Source organism: Convolutriloba macropyga, chromosome 3, assembly GCF_964194025.1.
Source record: "Convolutriloba macropyga chromosome 3, txConMacr16.3, whole genome shotgun sequence".
NCBI classification, from domain to species: Eukaryota; Metazoa; Xenacoelomorpha; order Acoela; family Convolutidae; genus Convolutriloba; species Convolutriloba macropyga.
The window spans coordinates 54,592,235-54,614,692 of NC_134470.1; the positions used below are offsets into that span (position 1 = coordinate 54,592,235).

A 22,458-nucleotide genomic window follows, 5' to 3' on the forward strand; every position below is an offset into this window, starting at 1 on the left:
AATGGATAATCAGTGGGGTAGTCACTGAGATCTAAAAGGTGCTTAAATTTTTTCATATCTTCGTACAAGTCAACGGTTTCTATTCGATATAACAAAGAATCAGTGTCCTTATAGGTGACACAAATTCTCTCACCATAGCGAGGTTTCATTTCATTATAATGAAAATTGTAAAAGGCCAGTTTCGATAAGTCAAGTATAGCTGCGCCAACAGGAGTCGGTTTATCCCATTTAATTTTTGGAATCGAAGAGTAAACAGAACATAAATCATCGTTAATAATCTGGAACGCTTTAAAAGTTGGTTTTGCCGTTAGTTTTTGAGCCTGAGACTCCTTTGACACAAACTGAATATTTCTTCTGATACGTTTATTTTCCATTGTCTTGCCAAAACAAGCATTAGACATTAATTTGTAGAAGTTTTTTTCAAAAAAGGTGGCTGCTTTTTTTCGCATTTCAGTGTTTTTTTCGATATAAGGGGAAGCCAATTGGACTGATTGAATTGAAGTACGCGATGAACTGCTGTTACCAGGAGACCCTGACCGCAGTAAAATTTCAGGTTCTCAATATGACAAACGTAGCGCTTTTTGTCAAACAGAGTCTCAACAAGCTTTGGCACGGGCGCACGATTTCCCGCTAGTTTTCTGCTATAAGGAGAAAGCCAGTCATCTTTGATAAAAAGTTTTTCGTGTGCGAGAGGAAAGTCGTAATGTTCATCATGAATACAAGAAGGATAAGTGAGATCAACTTCAACAAAAAATCCAACGCTACTGTCTGCTTCATACTTTCTAAATAACTCCTGTATAGAATTACACTCTAACCATCGATAGTCATCTTTGGGCAGTTTCTTCATCATTATTCCTGCGTATAGAGAGGTAACGTCAAAAAGCACCAAATACAGATTTCTCAGCAGGATTAAAACTACTGAGGTACTTATTGTTCGCTTTGAAGTGACGGAGAGCTCCGACACCCTCAAGACCACCGCGGATTGCCTTTTCACAAAACAGGAGCATGTCAATGTCATCTACTAAACTTAAATCTACGCCAGTGGTTACCAGCATAGCATCCCAGCTCAAATTTGGAGCACTGTAAAAGTAAGCAGGATCTAACCGGTAAACTGAAATACAAACTGTTCTGAACAACTCAAAAACATCTGCCAACAAATAAACATCAATTTGTAAATAGGCATCGTGGTAATCACCAAAATTTGAACAGTCAAACAATTTGTACATTTCAACAGCTTGCTCGTACATTTCGGGAGAAACGTCTATTGTACCGGTTAAAGTGTTTCTCCACTCCTCACCATGCTCTGGTAAGGGAGCAAAAAGTTTTTCTTTTGAGTCGAGAAATGAATAAGGGAATATGCCTTTTGCCCTAATTTTTCTAAACTCTAAGTCAGTGAACTCTTGGAATCGATAGCGAACAAGCTTTAGGTCAGAGTCTTGAAGAGTGTTGGCAATAGCATCAAGAGAAGCGGCCATAAAATTTATGCTATCAAGAAAACGAATTTCATGTCGAATTTTTTTCGCCACACCAACTTTGTTAATGTAAGAACGAACGGGAACGTGAACCGAGAAAGATATAAAAGTCTCCTCTGTTCTCGGAATAGCTGAAAGCTGTTCATTTTCTTCAAGCTTGAGATACTTGACAATGTGATGAGCATCATAGAGCGACAGGTTATGAAAATAAACCGGAAGAAAAGATCCTACGGTCACTTTTAAATGCAATGATGGATAACTTTTTTTTCTGACATTTCTGAAAACTCGTCTATAAAGTTTTTATGGCAAATGCAGCAGGGCGAAGTCCAATCTTCAATCATTTTTTGTCTCTTAGACTATGACATGGAGAGATAGCGATATCTCTGACGCTCCTTGTCGGCCCATTTCACCCAAGATCTCAAAGTGTCCATTAGGATAGCAATACAATCGTCACCACGATAAAAACTTTTCTATTTCGACATGCGAATAGCGCATATCCACGAGAACAGCACCAAAGCTGCAGGGATACTGGTATTCAACAACTGTTGTCGACGCTCCGTCCTTTTTGAGGCCATTCTGCATTTGTTCGGCAGCTAGATCAAAATCTTCCGTTCTAACATCAAATGCTTCCAGGTCAGCGTAAACAACAAACGGGCACTTGAAAGTTTTATGCCAGTTTTTGAAAGTAATTGTGGTTCCTTTCGGTGCCATTTCAATGATTTGCGGCTGCTCAAATGAGCATAAGGACTTATGCAGGATAAATTTATCACGCGCAATACTTTGAAGGCAAACTTCGCAAAATTTGCGTGCATTATTTTTGGAGTTAGCTGTGTTCGGAGTTCGCAAGAGAATTTTTAATAGGCGGTCTAGGTTTTTAATTAAGCAATAATGCCAACTGTTTTCATCTGACAACAGCAATAGATGAACTCTTCGAGCAACACCAGCGTATTTAGTTAAATAAACCGGGTAAATTTTGCGCTGTTCGAAGGCGTAAACATTTATTTTAAGATGATTATCTTTCTCAAATTTAGGAATGTCGGATAAGGCCAGAGGCATTTTACGAGGATTGTAAATAAGAGAACTGAAATTATTCTTGTAACTCTGCGGCCGTTCTTGGTTTTGTTTAACCGGAAACAGAAAAGCAAGGACTGAATAAATGAAACAGAGGTTGTCCTTCAAATTTCTACTATTGAGCAAGGATTTTCTCTTATTTTCTGAAACACTGGGAGTCGGTATGTAGGAGCCAGCACGAAGTGGAACATGCTTTGAGAATTTGATCTCAACCATATTTAACTTTTCGATAACCCAACCACTGCCAGCTGTGCAAAATACATTAATTTTAGTAAGTAACTTATCAACATGAGCAAAGTACTCATCTGTAGTCAAACAAGTGGTGACAGTCTCCATGGGACTGTGAAAAAACGAGAGTGTACTTTCATCGAGTAAAGGTTTCGAAAACTTAACTTCAATACATAGTCCTACTTTGGCGGAAAAAATTTCGGTTAAACGGTTGGTAATGAAGTTTCTAATCGTAACCTCGTTTGTTACTAAATACTCGAGAGGATCAAAAACTTGGTCACCAACAATTTTGAGGCGATATGTTTGAAAGTGTCCCCTTATTGCCTTTCTGTCTCTCTCTAACACAAACTCTGCTCCTTGATCTCCCGGCAAGGCTGAGCGTTGCACTTCCGAAACAACAGAATGTTCCGTCCTGGAGTATAGTTTCCAAGACGCCTCAGTTCCAAAAAAAGTTTGACAGGTATTGCACCGAAGGGTCCTGGAAGATTTGTGAATGTTCTTCAGATGGCGCACTAAATTCTTTGCTAAAGTGAACATCACTGTGCAGTGCCCACATCTGAAGTTGGTGTCGGGTAAGTTTGAGTGCTTTTGCTCTCGATGCACAGCGAGATCTCTCCTGTTCGTGAAAGTCTCATTGCAGAAGCTACAGGAGATCATGATTAGAACCTATTAAAATGAACAAACGTGAAAAATTTGGACATAAATTATCCCTTAGTGATGCAAATTTTTCAAAATTAACTCATTCTTAAAACAGTTTGGCCTTAGCCCTTCAACCAAATCATTCAAAATTATAAGAGCATATTCATTTTGACGAATGAGAAAAGGGGCAAAAATTAACCCCTGTAATGCATTGCTTAGAAGCAACTATAGAAGCGAAAACCCGAAATCGACTCATTGAATTTCATTTTGTCTACAATTTGATCGTCAGTTAAATCGGCCCGTGCATTTTCATCAGTAGAAAGAAATTTGGGCATAAATTAACCAATAATTTCATCCCCAATAATTTTGAGACAAAAATTGGTCCATATTGAAATCGACCCGTGCATATTAATCAGTGAAAGAAAAAATCGGGCATGAATTAACCCCCGAAGTGTCCTTTCTCAATTGAGAGTGGAAAAAAAATGTTGCACAATGAAGAAAAATTTAGCAAGGTTGGTCATGAAATAACCCCAGAAAATTTTCTTATTTAGCTAATTGGGGCAAGAATTAACCCCTTTTAGATAATTCTATCTTTTTTTATTTAGATGCATCGTAACATTGAATCGACAAAATCGACCCACTGCGAAATTCGATAGTTCACATTTAGCAGATCTAGAAAAAACTTGGGCATAAATTAACCCCTAGGGCTTTCCTCTAATGTGAAAAAGTAGACAAAACCTGTTGCACAAATTTTATAAATTGGCAATAAATTAACCCCTATAAAACACTCTTTCAGCAAATTTGAGCATAAGTTAACTCCTGGAAGCTCTTTTCGTTAATTTCAAAGCAAGAGGAGAAAGTTGCAGAAACAACAGGAGTGGAAGAAAATCGGGCATAAATTAACCCCCGAAGTGTCCTTTCTAATTTGGGAACACAAAGGAGAAAAATTGAGCAAGGTCGTTCATGAATTAACCCCAGAGAACTCCTTGTTATTAAGCTAAATCGGGCAAGAATTAACCCTTTTATAGTTCTGGCATTTTTGAATTAGATGTAAAAATTTGTACCAGCTTATATTCAGTTTATATTTAGCAGCTCTAGAAAAAAATGGGCATAAATTAACCCCTAGGGCTTTTCTCTACTTTGAAAAAGTAAGCAAAAACTGTTGCACAATTTTTATAAATTTCAGCGAATTTGGCAATAAATTAACCCCTATCAAACATTGTCTTTCAGCAAATTTGAGCATAAGTTAACCCCTGAAAACCGTTTCGTGAAACTTGAAAGAAGAAAAATTTTGCAGAAAGAACATGAGTGGAACAAAAATTGGGCATAAATTATCCCCCAATTGTGCTTTTTCGTGAATCCAACCACTAATAAAAAGTTGTTAAAAAAAGTGCAACAGTTGTTTTGAGCATACACTAACCCAGAGTGCTTGATAATTCAACATACCTTTGAAGAATTCCGTGCTAGAAGGAGAGAGCTGATGAAGTTCCAATTTGAAACCACCGCCACAAGATAGCTCGAAGGGTCCCTCAATTCTGTTTACCAATTTTGGTGAGAATAATTTCAGATGAAGATTGAAGAAAGCTTTCTCCGTTTAATAACTTTAAGAAAATGATCCAACAATTTAACAAAACAGTGCCGCTCTTATCTTTGTTAGCTAACTAACCATCACGCAAAAGAAACTAACTATCCGATAAAGATCTTGGAAATTTCTTTTCTTTACCGCACAAAAGCGCCTGAACAAAACCGAATAAGGAAAATGTTAAGTAACACAGTTCTCTGATAGAGACCGTGAATTTTGATTTCATCGAATTTTGCTTAATCTTGTAAAGATAAGCTGTATAAAAACCCACAAAATTCGATCGCTAAACTATCCTCAAAATTTGAACTTACAAAGTTAAGAGCAGCAATCAAATTACAAACGAGATGTCGGGATATCTGTTTGAGTACAAAACTTCAACGCGTTTTGTCCGAGTTCAACGGGAGGACAACACTGAGGGCTCAATGATGGAGATCACGCTCTATAAATTTTACAACGGAGAAAAGTTTCTTCATCAGACACTGACTCTCCCAGAGCAACATTTCAAGGACTTGCTCGATTCAATATGGTTCGAATCAGACCTGATGCGAGTCCTAACGGAGGGGAAAATCAACGCCGAGGGAAGAACTATGTTTCACATTGAAGCGTGTGAGAGAATGCGTCTCGACTCGAAGAACTGCGAGGTCATCAGAGATATCAAAGTTAGTATAAAACATTTAATCTTTAGAATTAGTACTAAGAATAAATTCGGAAAAGCGAAAGATTAAAATTAATAACGTTGTGATATTCACGTTTCCATTTAAACTTTGAAAATAAATACTTAGTTTAGGAAAGGGAGCAATTCTTGAAGGCTTAAAGCTGTAGTTAATTACAAAAGCCTATGATAGTGTGTGTATGTTTAGATACCGACCGAGTCTACTACAGGCTGTCGATGAAATACTTTGACCCTGATGACCTCATGCTCTCAGTCTTCTTCCATATAAAGAAATTCCAAAATCAAGGAGAGCTGTGGGAGCTCAAGTATGTTGCCCTGGGAATTCGTGAATTCGCCGCACTCATTGTGTACAACAAAGAAAAACAGAGACTAACAGTGAAGCGGGTTAAACCCGTTGCTACAGTTAAACCTACGAAACAACTGAAGATATCGTCTACAAAGTCAATTCATCCCGAGGAAGAAAATGGCGTTATCGTTTTACCCTCGGTTGAGGAAAACTATTAAACCGTTTAAGAAACTTTATTTCATATAATTTGTAATCATTTGATAATTCTGTACGCGGGAATGTTTTGGTTCAAGTTCAAAATTTAAATATTCTAAAACACCTTTCTCATTGATCGCAGAATCAGTAAGATTATCAGTTGAACAGACAGTCCCAAAATATAACAAAGCCATAACACAGGACTAAGCTTAACTGAAAACAGCAAACAGCCACATTTCAATTTGATGATAAAAATTGAATCTAAAACTTTGATCAAAACATCGATAAAAATACGTTCCAATAAAGAGTTTGGTAAGAATTGGTCAAAACGATACCTAAATGTTGTTTAAATCAATCTAACAAACGTACGTAAGGCACAATCTCTCATGACTATTAATTATTGAACCAACTTTGGGTGTTTTCCATATGTCAAAAGCAACGATAAAAGCGCTGAAGAATAACTAACCTTGAATTCGGATCCAGAATAAAAATACATCTGTAACACAAAAATCATGTTCCCTTGGTTCAGTGGTTACGGCAGCTTCTAAAAAAGGATAATATAATAAAAATACATCAGAAGTAGTTTCGAGACTAAGAAGTGGTGGGATCCTTTTTCTGTGCGGTAGACCCCCCCCCCCATTTCTCACTACTATCATCATCTGAGTTACAACAGATCGAGGCTCCGGAACTATTGCTGTGACTGATTTAACTTGTTTTTGACTCTTTCATACAACTCGTCAAACATAACTGTTTCCAGGACTTTTGAGACGTTACGTGCAAAACTGATGGATCTATACTTTTCAACATCAATATTGTTTTCATCTTTAACAATTGGTACGAGTTCAAAATTTTTCAGTTTGTTAGGACCTTTGGCAATGGCTCTTCCAAATACAAACAGCAGCGATTTTATTATTGGTAGCTTTTTGAGGATCATATTTCAGATGTTATCGGGACTGCCTGCTCTGTTCGTTTGAAGTTTGATTAGGATATGTTCGTTTTTTGCGTTGAAAAGAATATAGTGGTGTATATTCTTTTACATAGGTTTGTTTTCAACTCTTTGCTCTTGTTTATTGAAAACATTAAAGGAAAATTACAATTTTTTTTATCAATCTAATATAGGTGGACGTTGCCAAGAAGTTTTTGTTCCTGGCTCTTCTTAATAGATCAGTTTTTTTGGTCAGATGTTGCCTGCTGTTTTGCGTCACACTCTTAAGTTATTGTAGTGTGGGAACTGTTTTCGTGATCTTTCAGGAATTCATCGGAACAAATCTCAAAATTCTAATTTCATCAAAGAAAATCAATATATCTTCAGAAATATCCCGAAACTATGACACAGGATATATTCGCCATGAGCTGTCGCTGCCATTGAAAACTAGAATAGCATAAGAACGAGAGTCAAAAGTTTGAATTCAAAATGAGGAGCAACTCTCGGCATAACGAATTGTGTGGTCTGAAAAATTTTAAGGTTAAATGTTTACTAATTCGCACTAATTACGTTTTTTACTGACAGATATTTAGTCAGTGTAATGTTAAATTTGTTCGCGGATATTATATGCAACCGTTTTGCTACCATGCTTTTTTAAATAGTATTAATCAGACTTGAAATTATTTACTGTTATTTAACCTAATGACTAATTAATTTTTGTGTTAAATTCGGCTTCAAACATTTGTTAATTTATTAATTTAGGCAAGTAATGGCTTCCTTAAAGCATTATTGTACTCGCTGCTGGTTTTTTCCAGTAGAATGTGATAAATTTGTTTTCTATCTGTTGATAGATCGTGTGGGTCGATGAGGAATCCAGCGTGGTCTCTGTGCAGTCCGGATGCATTCTACAACATCTGGATAACACGATCAACTCAGTTGGTTTATGTAAATCCATCAAAGTTATGAACTAATTAATTGCTCTTGAATGAAGTTCACAGCATTTATTGTAAACATGTGTGTCTTTTTTATGCAAAATCTTCGCTTAACAGTTTTGACTTTTCGAGTGACTTTTACTAAAGATTAGTAAAGACACTGAAAAAATTAATAATGGTGAAGCGTTAAGTTTTTCTAACTGTTTTAAGTGGAGTTGGAATTCGTGTTTCAACAAAATTTTCCTGTGTGTTTGACAATGTGAATTCTGTTTTTCTCATCTTTTTTTCATAAATGCTGTAAAATGTTTTCAAAAATTTATTCTGATTAGTATAAATTTTGCGGGAATTCTTGAAGTTAAATGCGACAAAAATAGCTGAGTTGACTTGATGCGGCCCCAAATTTTCTAATATTTGGCTGAATTAACGCAGCATTGGTGCTAATTGTTTAAAGTAGGTTTTTAAAAAGCATAGTAACATTGGTTAACAGATAAAATAATTATAGTCACTTATGAGTACCTAATTTCAGAAAATCTGGGAAAAATTCAGACAAAAATGATCAGATATTCTTCGAAAAGAGACAAATTAGCGTAAAAAATGCAACTTGAAGTGTTTTACTAATGTTTAATTGAAATTATGAGAAACCGTCAGTGAACAGGCAACTAAGAGTTCTTACCGCTTTTGAATCCATTTTCATTCTTTTTCTACCATAGTCTCTTTGGTGGCAGGAAGCATTGCTTTTTCAATGTGATATTAAGCAATTTATTGAATGCTTTCAGTTTTTTAATTGCTGTCAAACGAAGTTAATAGCAGCTATATTAGTCCTGTGGTCTTTTTTGAATGCGCTTGTTTGCTTGACCGAGTTGTCGTCTAACACATTCGAATTTTCGTCCTAAAAACGGGATAAATAAACAGGTTGAACCCGGAGAGCATTAAGATCTCTTAGAGCCCTAAGCCTTACTATGCTCTAAGAATGCGATTCACCACAGCGCCCCCCTTGCACACACTCCCCCCCCTCCAATGCTAGCACCTCTAAGCCCCAGCTGGCTACTTTCGATGCCAACCGCTTGGCGGTCATTTGAGGCGAGTTTGCCTGACGCTAGTCTGTTATGTTTAAGATTCTGTTTTTAAAATCAACTCTGTGCTATTAAATTTTGCGAATTACATATGATTTTTTTGTTGTTTTATATATGATTTCTTCTAGCTTTTAATTTTTTCCACTTTTTTTGTTTTTCTATCATACTGTCAATAATAGCAGGAATCTCAAAGCTTTTTTGGTCTCTTCCAGTTTTTTTGTAAAATCAGAAGGGTTTGGAGAGTACATAGCGCACTCTTTTTCAGTCATTTGTTCTCATTTTTTTTTCGTTTTTTTGATTTTCTGAGAAGTCAAAATGTGGTGGTTTCAGTAACGCGTGATTAGTAAAGACACTGAAAAAAAATTAATAATGGTGAAGCGTTAAGTTTTTCAAACTGTTTTAAGTGGAGTCGGATTTGGTGTTTCAACAAAATTTTCCTGTGTGTTTGACAATGTGAATTCTGTTTTTCTCATCTCTTTTTCATAAATGCTGTAAAATGTTTTCAAAAATTTATTCTGATTAGTATAGATTTTGCGGGAAATGCGACAAAAATAGCTGAGTTGACTTGATGCGGCCCCAAATTTTCTAATAATTGGCTAAATTACCGCAGGCATTGGTGCTAATTGTTAAAGGTTGGTTTTTAAAAAGCATAGTAACATTGGTTAACAGATAAAATAATTATAGTCACTTATGAGTACCTAATTTCAGAAAATCTGGGAAAAATTCAGACAAAAATGATCAGATATTCTTCGAAAAGAGACAAATTAGCGTAAAAAATGCAACTTGAAGTGTTTTACTAATGTTTAATTGAAATTATGAGAAACCGTCAATGAACAGCCAACTTAAAGTTCTTACCGCTTTTGAATCCATTTTCATTCTTTTTCACCATAGTCTCTTTAATGGCAGGAAGCATTGCTTTTTCAATGTAATATTATGCAATCTTTTGAATGCTTTCAGTTTTTTAATTGCTCTCAAACGAAGTTAATAGCAATTATATTAGTCTTGTGGTCTTTTTTGAATGCGGGTGTTTGCGTACCCGAGTAGTCGTCTAACCGATCCCAATTTTCGTCCTAAAAAAGGGATAAATAAACAGGTTGAACTCGGAAAGCGTTAGGGTCTCTTAGAACCCTAAGCCTTACTATGCTCTAAGAATGCGATTCACCACAGCGCCCCCTTACACACACACACACACTTACCCCCCCCCCATGCTAGCACCTCTAAGCCCCAGCTGGCTACTTTTGAAGCCAACCGCTTGGCGGCCGTTTGAGACGAGTTTGCTTGACGCTAGTTGTTTATGTTTAAGATTCTGTTTTTAAAATCAACTCTGTGCTATTAAATTTTGCGAATTACATATGATTTTTTTTGTTATTTTATATATGATTTCTTTTAGCTTTTATTTTTTTCCACTTTTTTTGTTTTCTAATCATACTCTCACTAATAGCGGGAATCTCACTTAAAGCTTTTTAGGTCTCTTCCTATTTTTTTTAAAATCAGAAGGGTTTGGAGTGTACTTAGCGCACTCTTTTCCAGTCATCTGTTCTCATTTTTTTTCGATTTTTTGATTTTCTGAGAAGTCAAAATGTGGTGGTTTCAGTAACGCGTGATTAGTAAAGACACTGAAAAAAAAATAATGGTGAAGTGTTAAGTTTTTCAAACTGTTTTAAGTGGATTTAGAGTTCGTGGTTGAACAAAATTTTCCTGTGCATTTTACAATATGAATTCTGTTTTTCTCATCTCTCTTTCATAAGTGCTGTAAAATGTTTTCAAGAATTTATTCTGATTAGTATAAGTTTTGCGGGAATTCTTGAAGTTAAATGCGACAAAAATAGCTGAGTTGAATTGATGCGGCCCCAAATTTTTAAATATTTGGCTGTATTAACGCAGCGTTGGTGCTAATTGTTAAAAGTAGGTTTTTGAAAAGCACAAGCATAGTAACATTTGTTAACAGATAAAACAATTATAGGTACCTTTGAGTACCTAATTTCAGAAAATCTGGGAACAATTCAGACAAAAATGATCAGATATTCTTCGAAAAGAGCCAAGTTAGCGTAAAAAATGCAACTTGAAGTGTTTTACATGTTTAATTGAAATTATGAGAAACCGTCGATGAACAGGCAACTAAGAGTTCTTACCGCTTTTGAATCCATTTTCATTCTTTTTCTACCATAGTCTCTTTAGTGGCAGGAAGCATTGCTTTTTCAATGTGATATTAAGCAATCTATTGAATGCTTTCAGTTTTTTAATTGCTCTCAAACGAAGTTAATAGCAATTATATTAGTCCTGTTGTCTTTTTTGAATGCAATTGTTTGCTTGACCGTGTTGTCGTCTAACCCATTCGAATTTTCGTCTTAAAAACGGGATAAATAAACAGGCTGCTATTAAATTTTGCGAATTACATATTTTTTTTTGTATTATATATAATGATTTCTTTTAGCTTTTAATTTTTGTCCACTTTTTTTTGTTTTTCTATCATACTGTCAATAATAGCAGGAATCTCAAAGCTTTTTTGGTCTCTTCCAGTTTTTTTGTAAAGTCAGAAGGGTTTGGAGAGTACATAGCGCACTCTTTTTCAGTCATTTGTTCTCATTTTTTTTCGATTTTTTCTATCTTACTGGCACCTCTCACTAATAGCAGGACCCATGGCTTTTTAATAGGGCATCGAGAAATGTATTGAATGTTTTCAGTTTTTTAACGGTGTTTTTAAATTTAATTCTTTGTTATAAATTTTTACTTATTACTGTTATATGAATTTTTGTTGTCTGCTCGTATTTGTTGTTCTTCATGTCGCTAATTCTCGTTATTGATAAGTCCTACTGGCATATGGTATCTTATAAAGTTTTCAGTTGATAACTAACAGTTCTGTTATTCTCAATTCACTTATTTTTAAGAAAAGTCAATCTATTTTGGCTTTTTTGTTTTTGTCGTCTTGGCACTTAAGCTTTTTTTTGATAGGTCTCACAGGTTCTCTGAGGAAACAATAAGGAATCTATTTTATTTTTTATCGGCTTTTTCTTCATTTTGTTAATGTTGTTATAAATTTGTTATAAATACTCTATAATGGTATATGGTTTCAAAATATGAGTGGTTAATTAAGTGTCCGTACTTATTGTGTTGTGTTGTGCTGTCTCTCGATCTCAAAAATAACAAGTCTCATTGATTAAATCTACTTCACCAATTGAGGAACGATTTCCCGTTATCTGGAAATTGAATAAAAAACAATAAAACTACCAAACCGTGAAGACGTTTTTGAAAGAATTTCTTGAACTTTTAAAAACTGTAAATTAGTTGACTTTAAGAAACCAACAACCAACTCCATTGACATTTTGATGTGGTTGGCAAATACGACAAGAAAGAATAGTGGTTGAGCAATAAAATTTGCAAAAAAATCAATTCATTTGACAGAGAATATATGTTTTGGAAGATTTATATCAAAAAATTCACAAACCTAAGTACAGTTGGATCGATTTTTTTTTTGTTTCACTGACTGGTTGCATTGTTGGACGATGAAGTTGTTCAAACAAAATCAAGTTGTTGAAGAAGGTAGAGGGGAGTGAAACTTTTGTTTTCCGAATTTCAGAAAAACTTCTTGTTGCTTTATGATAAAACTAAAGTTCACACCTGGTTTATGATAAAAAGTTATAAATGGAAGATAAAACGTTCAATAGAAAAAATTTTTTGTTGATACAAAAATAATACAATTTCCAAAAATTTAAACTTATAAGTAAGAAGAGACTAAAACTAATGAAGTCAGGCTAAAAACATACAAATTTTGATGATGCGCATTTTTCTTGTTTCTTCGATATAATTTTTCTGAGATTTCTCAAAACGCGAGAAAAATAGTTGAATTGACCTGATGCGGCGCCAAATTATCTGGCATTTGGCTAAATTAGTGACGCATTTGTCCAAATTGATCAAAATAGTTTTGTAACGTGTCCGGACAAAACAGTCCCAGACGAAACAGTCCCAAATTGCAAAAAATTCCCAGACAAAGCAGTCCCAGACAAAATAGTACCAAGAAAGCAGACAAAATAGTCCCAGACAAAATAGTCCCAAATAAATATCGGAAGAAATGTAAATATAATCTACAAACAACTATCAAACATAATCTATGATTTAAGCTTCTGAGTGCATTGTTTTTAGTTGACATGAATTAGGATTAAACCAAAAACTTGTTTCAAAATACATTATTTGGCAAAAATTATGTTGTAAGCAGCTTAATATTTTTTCAGTGAAATAGAATCATATGAATAATTAAGGGTTTTCTTAGTTAATTGTTGCGAATATGCTTAACTTTATCTTTAGTTCGGACTATTTTGTCTGGGACTGTTTTGTGTGCTTTCATGGGACTATTTTGTCTGGGACCGTTTTGTCTGGGAATATTTTGCTATTCGGGACTGTTTTGTCTGGTACTGTTTTGTCTGGGAATATTTTGCTATTCGGGACTGTTTTGTCTGGTACTGTTTTGTCTGGGACTCTTTTGTCTGTTCACCGTTTGTAAAAAGTAAAGTAACATATGTTAACAGATTATAACAAAAGAATTATAATTACTTATTAGTACCTAATTTCAGAAAATTTTGGAAAAACAAGAAAAAAATGACCAACAATTCTTCTAAAAGAACAAAATTAGCTTCAAAAGCGAAATATTCACAAAAGCTTAAACCTCGATAACATTTCTAGCAAGACGAAATTCGAAAAAAATCTGCATTTAAGATATTATATGCTTGAAGGGCTTTCTGATGATACCACTACATTTTTACAATTTTGGTCCGCCAAAATTTACATATAGTTCCCCCTCAACAAAAATTGAGTAAAATTACGCACAGTTGTTTTTATTGCGTAGATTAGAGCTTATATGTTTGGATAAAAAAGATTAATTGCTAGTTTTTAATCTTGTAAATGCTGAAATTACAAAATTAATTGAGCTTGGAACTTGCTCTCAGCTTGTAAAATGAAATTGCAATTCCATAATTTTTTGTTACTGTCATTCCTTCTTTTCTGGTTTGCAATTATTTGATTTCATCCTTGTGGTAGGTGTTCCACTAGACCTTGCAGCCAAGGGATTATGTCAAATAGGGGGAAATGTGGCCACAAATGCAGGTGGAGTGAGGTTGTTCAAATATGGCTCTCTTCGTGAGAATGTGTTGGGCATGGAAGTTGTTACCGCAGATGGAAGTCTTCTGGATTTGGGGAAAAGTGTTCGGAAAGACAACACTGGTAATGTTAATGACCACTAAACATTTTCGGCTGGTAAGATTAAATGTTTCGATATTTTCCGTGATTGCCCCCCAATCAGATATTATGTGTCATTTCATAGAAACATGCCATAAAAACGTACCCCTTGGGCTTGAAAAAAAGTGCACCCACATGGGGGAGGGGGATCAAATTGAAAAAATGTAAATATACGATAGAAATGTCGAATACATGTTCTACTTTTGGATCAAATTTTTTGTTATTACCGTGCTGAGTTGGTATTAAACCATAGAAAACAGGCCGTATTGAGCCTGCTAAAATGCATTATGATCCGGATCTTTTCCGTTTGTGCGCCCACAAGGTTATTGAGTGGATGCATAATCAAAAGTGCCACTCTTTTTCATAATGATTTATTATGTACTGGTACATGCTCTTTAACTGATCGTGCATAAAAGGACCAAACGGAAATGATCTAATTATCCTTTCCACACGTGATGCGGATTCTGAAACCTCATAATACTAAGGCTGTGAAACAAATATGTACGAATCTCTTTCAGACCTCCTCGTAATTTGTTTGATTCCTTAGTCCTGAATTGATTTTAAATCTACTTTTGTACATGTTGTAGTTAATAGCTTCCAAATGAGTTGTTATTGGCTATGACGATGCTGATTTTTGATTGGTTGAAAAAGACTTATACAGCACGCATTTATTATCTCGAAATTCACAGACGATTCTGCTCACTCCAGTTCAGTTGCTTACCAGAATACTTGAATAAAAAACTTGTAGCAGAAAAAGAGCGTTTTTACCGAACCTGCGCTCCGAATAGCACTTAGCACAATCTTGCAATTAAAAGACTCTATTAGAAAAGAAATCCCAACGATAACTTTCTTCATACAATATAGCACTTGGCACTAGCATCTACATAGCCGCCTCTAAAAAGATAGAAAAGGTATAAGCAAACTAAGAAGATAGTTATCATATGGCGGCACAGATGTTGAACGCCTAGTTCTGTTAGAAAAAGAGGAAAAATTTGGAACTCATGGAATTAGCCATTAACGGAAAAACTTACAATCTTTGAATCATTAGAAAAACAAACACTGGAATTAGCCTTTATTTTATCGCACAAGAAGACAATCAAACGGACATCAAAGGGATCCGTTTTACGAAAAGCTCAGAACTTTACAATTTCTTTCAAAATTATCGAATTCGAGAAATTAACCACACTACAAGCACAAAACAACTTTACCCATTCAAAATTATATGAGCAATCAACCTATTTGTTTTGCTAGCAAAGAGAAAATACAACGCGAGACACAACAATACTTCTATGACACTTTTGGAAGGCTATCAACCTAGAAACCCTTTCGTATTCTTCAACGACAAAACAATCGACAGATAAGTAAGTCAAAAACTTGCAGAGAAGAACAAAAAAGACGATACAAATAGCCTAAACTGCAAACTCAGTAACATAGCTAAATTGGAGAAGAGCACAAATTGCTCGTTCCACAAAAATACTTCATTAAGGAACTGATTAAAAGAAAATGGCAGGTCCAAGTCCGCCTCTCGTACATCTGAAAAGTTTCTCAGGGCTACCAAACGAAAACTGGCCTGAATTTGAAGGACTATTGAGAGCAAGCATCGCCGTATCAGAATTCCTGAAGCGAAAAACCAACGTGCACGATATCTTCATCTACAATTAGCCGGTAATGCACTTAATAATTACCTTCGACCCGCCGAAAACAAGAAACGACGTAGACGAGTCGCTTGAACAGCTACGCAACCGATGAAAGAACAACTAGATGACTTCCTCGCAGATCTCACAAAAATCGCAATTGTGGACGACCCTGCAGCTCACATAGACCGCACTGACGAAAGAACAAGACGAATAAAAGAACAATTCATTCAAGGCATGCCCTTCAAGTACAAGAAAGACAATGACAACATCACAGTAAACGATCTGTTTCGCTATCATCAAAAGACAAGTCCAAATTGATCAGATAAACCCCGAACCACATTACATCACGGCATTCAGTACTCCAAACGCATCAGGAAATCGTGCAGTGGCCCAAGCCATAGAAAGTATAATGGCGGTCAGGAGGCACTAAATTTAAATATCCGGCCGCACCATTTAGTTATCCGAAATTTCTAATCTGTTTTTCAACGTTTTTAATAAATCTGCATGCCTTTATTTTTTCTACTTTATGCGTACTATGCCTGCCACGACCAACACGAACATCATTGCAGTTTTCGGACAAAATCGAGTACAAAAATGTTCAATCGCACCATCAGTAACTGGACAAATATTGCTCCGATATGGCACGAAACTCACATCAACCTGGCCAACGCGGAATGTAGTTTTCTTTTCACAATATACAGCAGTCGCGTTCCCCAGCTCAACTTCTTAGCATACATCAGATAAGAAAACAAGAGGACAAATAAGAGCAAACATAAAGTAAACTTTCAGCGCTTTGATCTGGAATACTCAATAAAAACTTAGAACAAACCACTATTGATGTTGCTTTCCATTTATACTTAATTAGTTTAGTCAATCCCTTGACTTTGACAATATCACTAATCAAGACCCACTTGGCACAGCACACTAGGCAACACTGTTTATAATCCTGAGGTTAAAGATTCGAAACCCACCGCCTCCGCTTTTTCTAAACAGCCGTAATATGACGATGCTGAATTTTGATTGATTGAAAAAGACTTTTGTAAATAAACCACACTACAAGCACAAACCTACTTTAACCATTCAAAATTATATGAGCAATCAACCTATTTGTTTTGCCGGCAAAGAGAAAGTACGACGCAAGCTACAACAATACTTCTATGACACTGTTGGAAGGCTATCAACCTAGAAACGCGTTCGTATTCTTCAACAACAAAACAATCGACAGAAAAGTAAGTCAAAAACTTGCAGAGAAGAACAAAAAACACCAACCAAATAGCCTAAACTGCAAACTCTGTGACATAGCTAAATTGGAGAAGCGCACAAATTGTTCGGTCCTCACAAACACTTCATTAACGAAGTGATTAAAAGAAAATGGCAGATCCAAGTCCGCCTCACGTACATCTGAAAAGATTCTCAGGACTACCAAACGAAAACTGGCCTGAATTTGAAGGACTATTGAGAGCAAGCATCGCCGTATCTAGAATTCCTGAAGCTAATCACCAAGGTGCACGATATCTTCACCTACATTTAGCCGGTGATGCACTCAACTATTACCTTCGACTCGCCGAAAACAAGAAACGACCTTAACGATTCGCTTGAACAACTACGCAACCGATATGCTGGAGCAGCACTTGATGTTGCAATAATGTTATCGCTGCAGTGAGTAGTTATTTTCAGATGTATCTGCTAAGGCTCTGAGAAAAGCAATTCGTCGTAAAATGATTGCACATGATGCTGATAGTCAAAAAGCTAGAAGCATTTTGATCCTCAAATACTGTCAGAATGCTCTTTCTGAAGGCTTTAGTGATATAATCAGGCAGTTGTTCCAGTCGGTTGCCATGACTGACTGCTTGAGCAATGAACATTACAATTGCACTCCACATTTCTGCGTGCTCTAGCTTAACTGCAGCATGACAAAATACGTCAGGATTTAAATCATCTAAAATTAAGCTTGTTATCAATTTTGAAATGTTTTTGTTGCAGGTTTAAGTTTGAAGCAACTGTTCATTGGCTCGGAAGGAACCCTGGGACTGATTATGAATGTTAACATACTCTGTCCAGTGAAGCCGACATCCAGATCAGTGCTGCTTCTTGAATTGTCGTCATTTGCGAACGTTGTCAAGGCACTTCGACTTTCCAGAACATCATTAGGAGGTTATTTGTCGGCATTCATCAACTGTTCAATCTTGCTAAGCTAATTCTGGGACCTCTATATAGTAAATATACATTTTTTGAAGGGAATGTATAATTGCTCTCAAACGAAGTTTGGAGCAATTTTTGTAAATGTGTCTTTTTTCGATTTGAAGAGGAATATTGGTATTAGACAGATTCTTCTAGATTCGAACAGGAATATTGGTATTACACAGGTTCTTCTACAACTGGAAGAGGAGTATTAGTTTTCTTCAGTTTATCTTAGCGGAATTACTATTTGTTCAGGTGCCTTTTATCTACAGTAAAATTACCAAGTGACGGTTTTTTTTTTGAAGCGAGAGACGTTATCCATGCGTTGCGTTCAGGGAATGACATTTCGACTTTGAAAAGTGCTTTTGAGAAAAGGACGCATATAGATAGTCGCCGTTTATAGCTGCTTTTTCGTCCATTAGGCTCATTTGGTTTTAGATTGTTTGAAACATTTTTTTAGACATTTTATCAATATTTGAACTTCTGGAATTGATAGTACAGTATTTTGGAGAGCCTTATAATCCGCTTCATGTGCTAAATTGGCTCATAGTTCTCAACTTTTTAATTAATTTTTGGTTTTTTATATTCGGATCTTCTAAATGGCAACATATCTTTTACAATTCATGATTTGGTTTTTTCACTCTGAGTTTTAATCTGGTTTCATTTTTTCTGAAATAGTTTAAGTTTGGTTTTTATTTCGTCGTCAAGTTATTTGTTACGATCATATGACGTCACGATCACTTGAAATCTGCCTTTTGTTTGATCGTTCATGCAATTTCAACTGAATTGCGTGCGTGACGTCATTTTTCACTTTTATTGGAGCAATTTTTTGTTAACTCGCGTGATTAAGTTTTTGGTCACACGTGACTTACCTCACTCTCACAATTGACTTATTCACTCTCAAATTGATTTTTAATATATTTCAGAGGGATGAGGTCAAGTGAATGTGTGTCACTCGATTTGAAGGTTAGTTGAGAGCAGCTAAAAGAAGCAGCAAGAAGTTAAGCAGATTCTTGATCAAAATATAACATCTCAAAAAGTAGTTACAAAAAACTACATCTTTAAATACAAAAAATGTTCGTTTTTTATCAACTTCGTTGCTCTTAACGAAATTTGTATCAATTTTTAGTCTTGTGCTTTTTTGTTCATTTTTTGACTGACGTGTTTTCATCTGACCTGTTTGACTTTTCGTTTTATATTCTCTTAGAGCCCTGCCTACGCCTCAACAGTCCCTTAGAGTGCGATTCAGCAAAACTTTTGAGAGACAATTTCATAGTGTGAAGTGCGGTTCTTAATCTTAAAAGTCACCCCGCAGTCTTCCCTCTCAGTCACCCCGCCCCCACTCACACCCTCCCCCTCCAACTCGTCCCCCACCAAAACACACCCATTGCACCCTTGTAAATCTGTTGCTCGTCCAGCCCTCTCAATCCTAGCACCCGCCCCTTGCCACCCCCCCCCCCCCCCAACTCCGCTCAACAACCCCCCCCCCCCCCGCCGCAATTCTAGCATATGTTAACCTCAACTGGGTACTACAGGAGCCAACGGTTTGCCAGTCGTTTGAGAGCAATTCGCCCGTCGTTAGTCGATTATGTTTAACATTGGTAATTAATAGGTGTTTTCAGCCAAACGATAGGGGTTTGGCTTCAATTACGGTTTTTGTGAAGGTGCAACGCTTCGACTTGCTTCCGGATTGACCGTTTTTTTAAGTGACTTTTACGCATTTGACGTTTTGCGTGATATAAATTTGCTTTTCATTTACAACTTTGATCAGCTGAACTCAATTGGTGGCAATTTCCTACTAAAAGTTAAATGAGATCTTTTCCGTTTCTGCCCCCAGCTTATTGGGTGCATATTATTTGCACCCCCAGACGCGCGTGTAATTTTTTTACATAATGATCTACTATGTAGTTACTATGCAATGACACGTGCTCTATAATTGGAGGTGTATAGCCTACTGGGGGGCACTAACGGAAAAGATCCGTTAAATGAAATGTTTGCCGATGTTGGTGTCACTTTTTAAAACTTAATAGTGTTATTTAGTACCCTCTAGTGACGTCATTTGAAGACCATTTAGTGAACTTCTTAGTCTCTTCCCCCTTCCACCGACTGAAGCAGGGTACAATAGATCAGAGTTCGCGCTTGTCATTCGAGAGCAATTCTTCCGGCATGAGGTGGTTTTGTTTCCGTAACTGGTTTTGCGTACCTTCCTATAGAGGAACATATTAACTACCGTAACTAGACGCACTTCTTTTTAAAACCCACGGGTAACCCAGCCACCGTTAGTTTACGAAATGAAACGTGGGTTGCCAGTCATTTTGGAACGTTTCGCCAGTTTTTCCACTGATTTTTGTGTCGTTTAGTATTGCCGTACGATCAAAATTGTCCGATAATGCATTGTATAGTATAACAAATCACGTTTGACATTTACTCAATTTTCACCACAAAATTTACGTAGTTTGAGTTGTTCGACATTTCTGTAAATTTATTTCGTTAGACTACTTCTTTTTGATATCTGTAATGAATGCTTTCACTCGTCTTTCGGCGGCGTTCAATCCACTAATAATTCGATTCGACAAACAGTAAAAGCCTGATATACGTTTAGTTTGAGAATCAGTTACGTCAGAAGTCACTTGTTAGGAAAATAGGAAGTGGGAAACGCAAAAAGGCTGTAGTTCTGATTTTCTTTTCAGGTCATCTGAGTGCGTTTGAGTTAATTGACAAAGACGCATTGACAGTGGTGGTCGAACACTTTGGCTACAAAGTCCCTCTAGACATGAAAGAACAGTTCTATGTCCTAGTTGAAGTGTCTGGAAATGGTATGAAATTCAGTTTTTCACTAGTTTTGTGCTGCAATGTGCTCGTACTTAGCAAGTCCAGTTCTTGAAGCAGCAATCTGATTAAAGAAGACATTTTTTGATGAATAATTGAGATGGGGCGAATTGGTAAATGCCATGCAGAGCCAATCGTCACATATTTACAAGATTGGCTTTATTAAATTCCGTATATGTTGTACGGATGACCATTGAACATACAGAAAAGGTATCTAAATTTTTGAAAAAAATTGAAGGAACGTCCCGGATCTCGCTAAGACTATTTTCAGTAAGTTAGTTACTGGTTTTTAAATTTTTTCGCGAATATTTTTTCGATTGAAAATAACTTTTTGATCTCTCAATTGAGAGATACTTTTAATCAGATATTTGGAGAAAATTGATCAGTCTCTGCTTTCTTATTTTATTTTTTACTTTTTAAAAAAAAAAAATGAAACAGCTTAAAAATAAATGTTTTAAATGAGAAGGATGCTGTATGCAGTTTCTGTCGAGTTGTGCTTGGATTCGTTTGCGGAGTGTTCCGGTTGTTTTTTATTCCGCCAATATTTTTTGTACCACTCTCTGACACTGAAGTCACTTCAAGTCAACTTCTGTTTATTCATTCATTGTTTATGCAGATCTTAGACTGATTTGTGTGAACTCAATTTTCTCTCTTATTAGACTGCGTTTTTTGTTCATGTGAAATACCTTACACTCATTGATTTTCCTCACCCTCAAAATGACTTTGATTACTTAATTTTCAAGATTTCATGTCAAATGAGGATGCCTCTATCTACTTGAAGGTTTTTTGAGTTCAACTAAAATCAGAAAAATGTCGGAATTAAGTTGAGACATCAGGTTCTTCCTGGTTTTGTTTTTTTGTTTATGTTCATATAGTAGTAATAGTAGAAGAGGATTTAGGAGCTGGGTATCGGGTTGTTAGTCCCTTTGGTTTTCGATATAGATCCTGAGTAACGTCTATGAGTTCTCCTCCAGATAGACAAAAGATTCTCTAAGTACAAATCACAACATGGTATACGTTTTCGAAGTAGTACCAAAAAAATTGTTAGCGATTGCTTTAGCTGTTCAGCTGCCATATTTAGTGGTTGCTTTAGCTGTCCTGCTTTTTCACCCCTATTTGTTCAGGCCCTTATCCTTTCATCCATCTGTCATTCACCCCGATTTTCGTCTTTTCTGTAGGATCTTTACCGCTTGCCCCCCCCCCCCGTTTAGTGGGTGAAATTTTATTGTAAGAAATGCGGTGTTAAGTGAATCGGGGTGAAAGTTAGAACCATTTAAATGATGTTTTTACACCCTAATAATTGCAATCGTAAGTCAGCTCAGCTCAATACGATCTCATGAAAACCATTATCAGTGCAAAAACACAACTCTCCATAGCCTTTTTTTTAATATTCTTTTTTTTTCAAAATCTTTTACAAAGTCTGTTTTCATAGCCTGTTTTTCAAAAGCTTTTACAAAATCTTTTTTTTTCGCACGGGGAAAGATGCATTTCCCATTTTTGCCTCAA

At 36.0% G+C, this 22,458-nt stretch overlaps 1 protein-coding gene across 1 annotated transcript in view; it reads left to right on the plus strand.

Annotated features, from left to right (window-relative positions):
• LOC142337142 (D-2-hydroxyglutarate dehydrogenase, mitochondrial-like) overlaps positions 1-22,458 on the plus strand; it is a 47,278-nt gene that overhangs the window by 20,052 nt on the left and 4,768 nt on the right. Inside the window, exons 3-6 of the mRNA XM_075386246.1 lie at positions 7,923-8,016; positions 14,108-14,290; positions 17,926-18,096; positions 20,814-20,939. Of these exons, the coding sequence (XP_075242361.1) occupies positions 7,923-8,016; positions 14,108-14,290; positions 17,926-18,096; positions 20,814-20,939 (574 nt within the window). The remainder of the gene's footprint in view (positions 1-7,922; positions 8,017-14,107; positions 14,291-17,925; positions 18,097-20,813; positions 20,940-22,458) is intronic.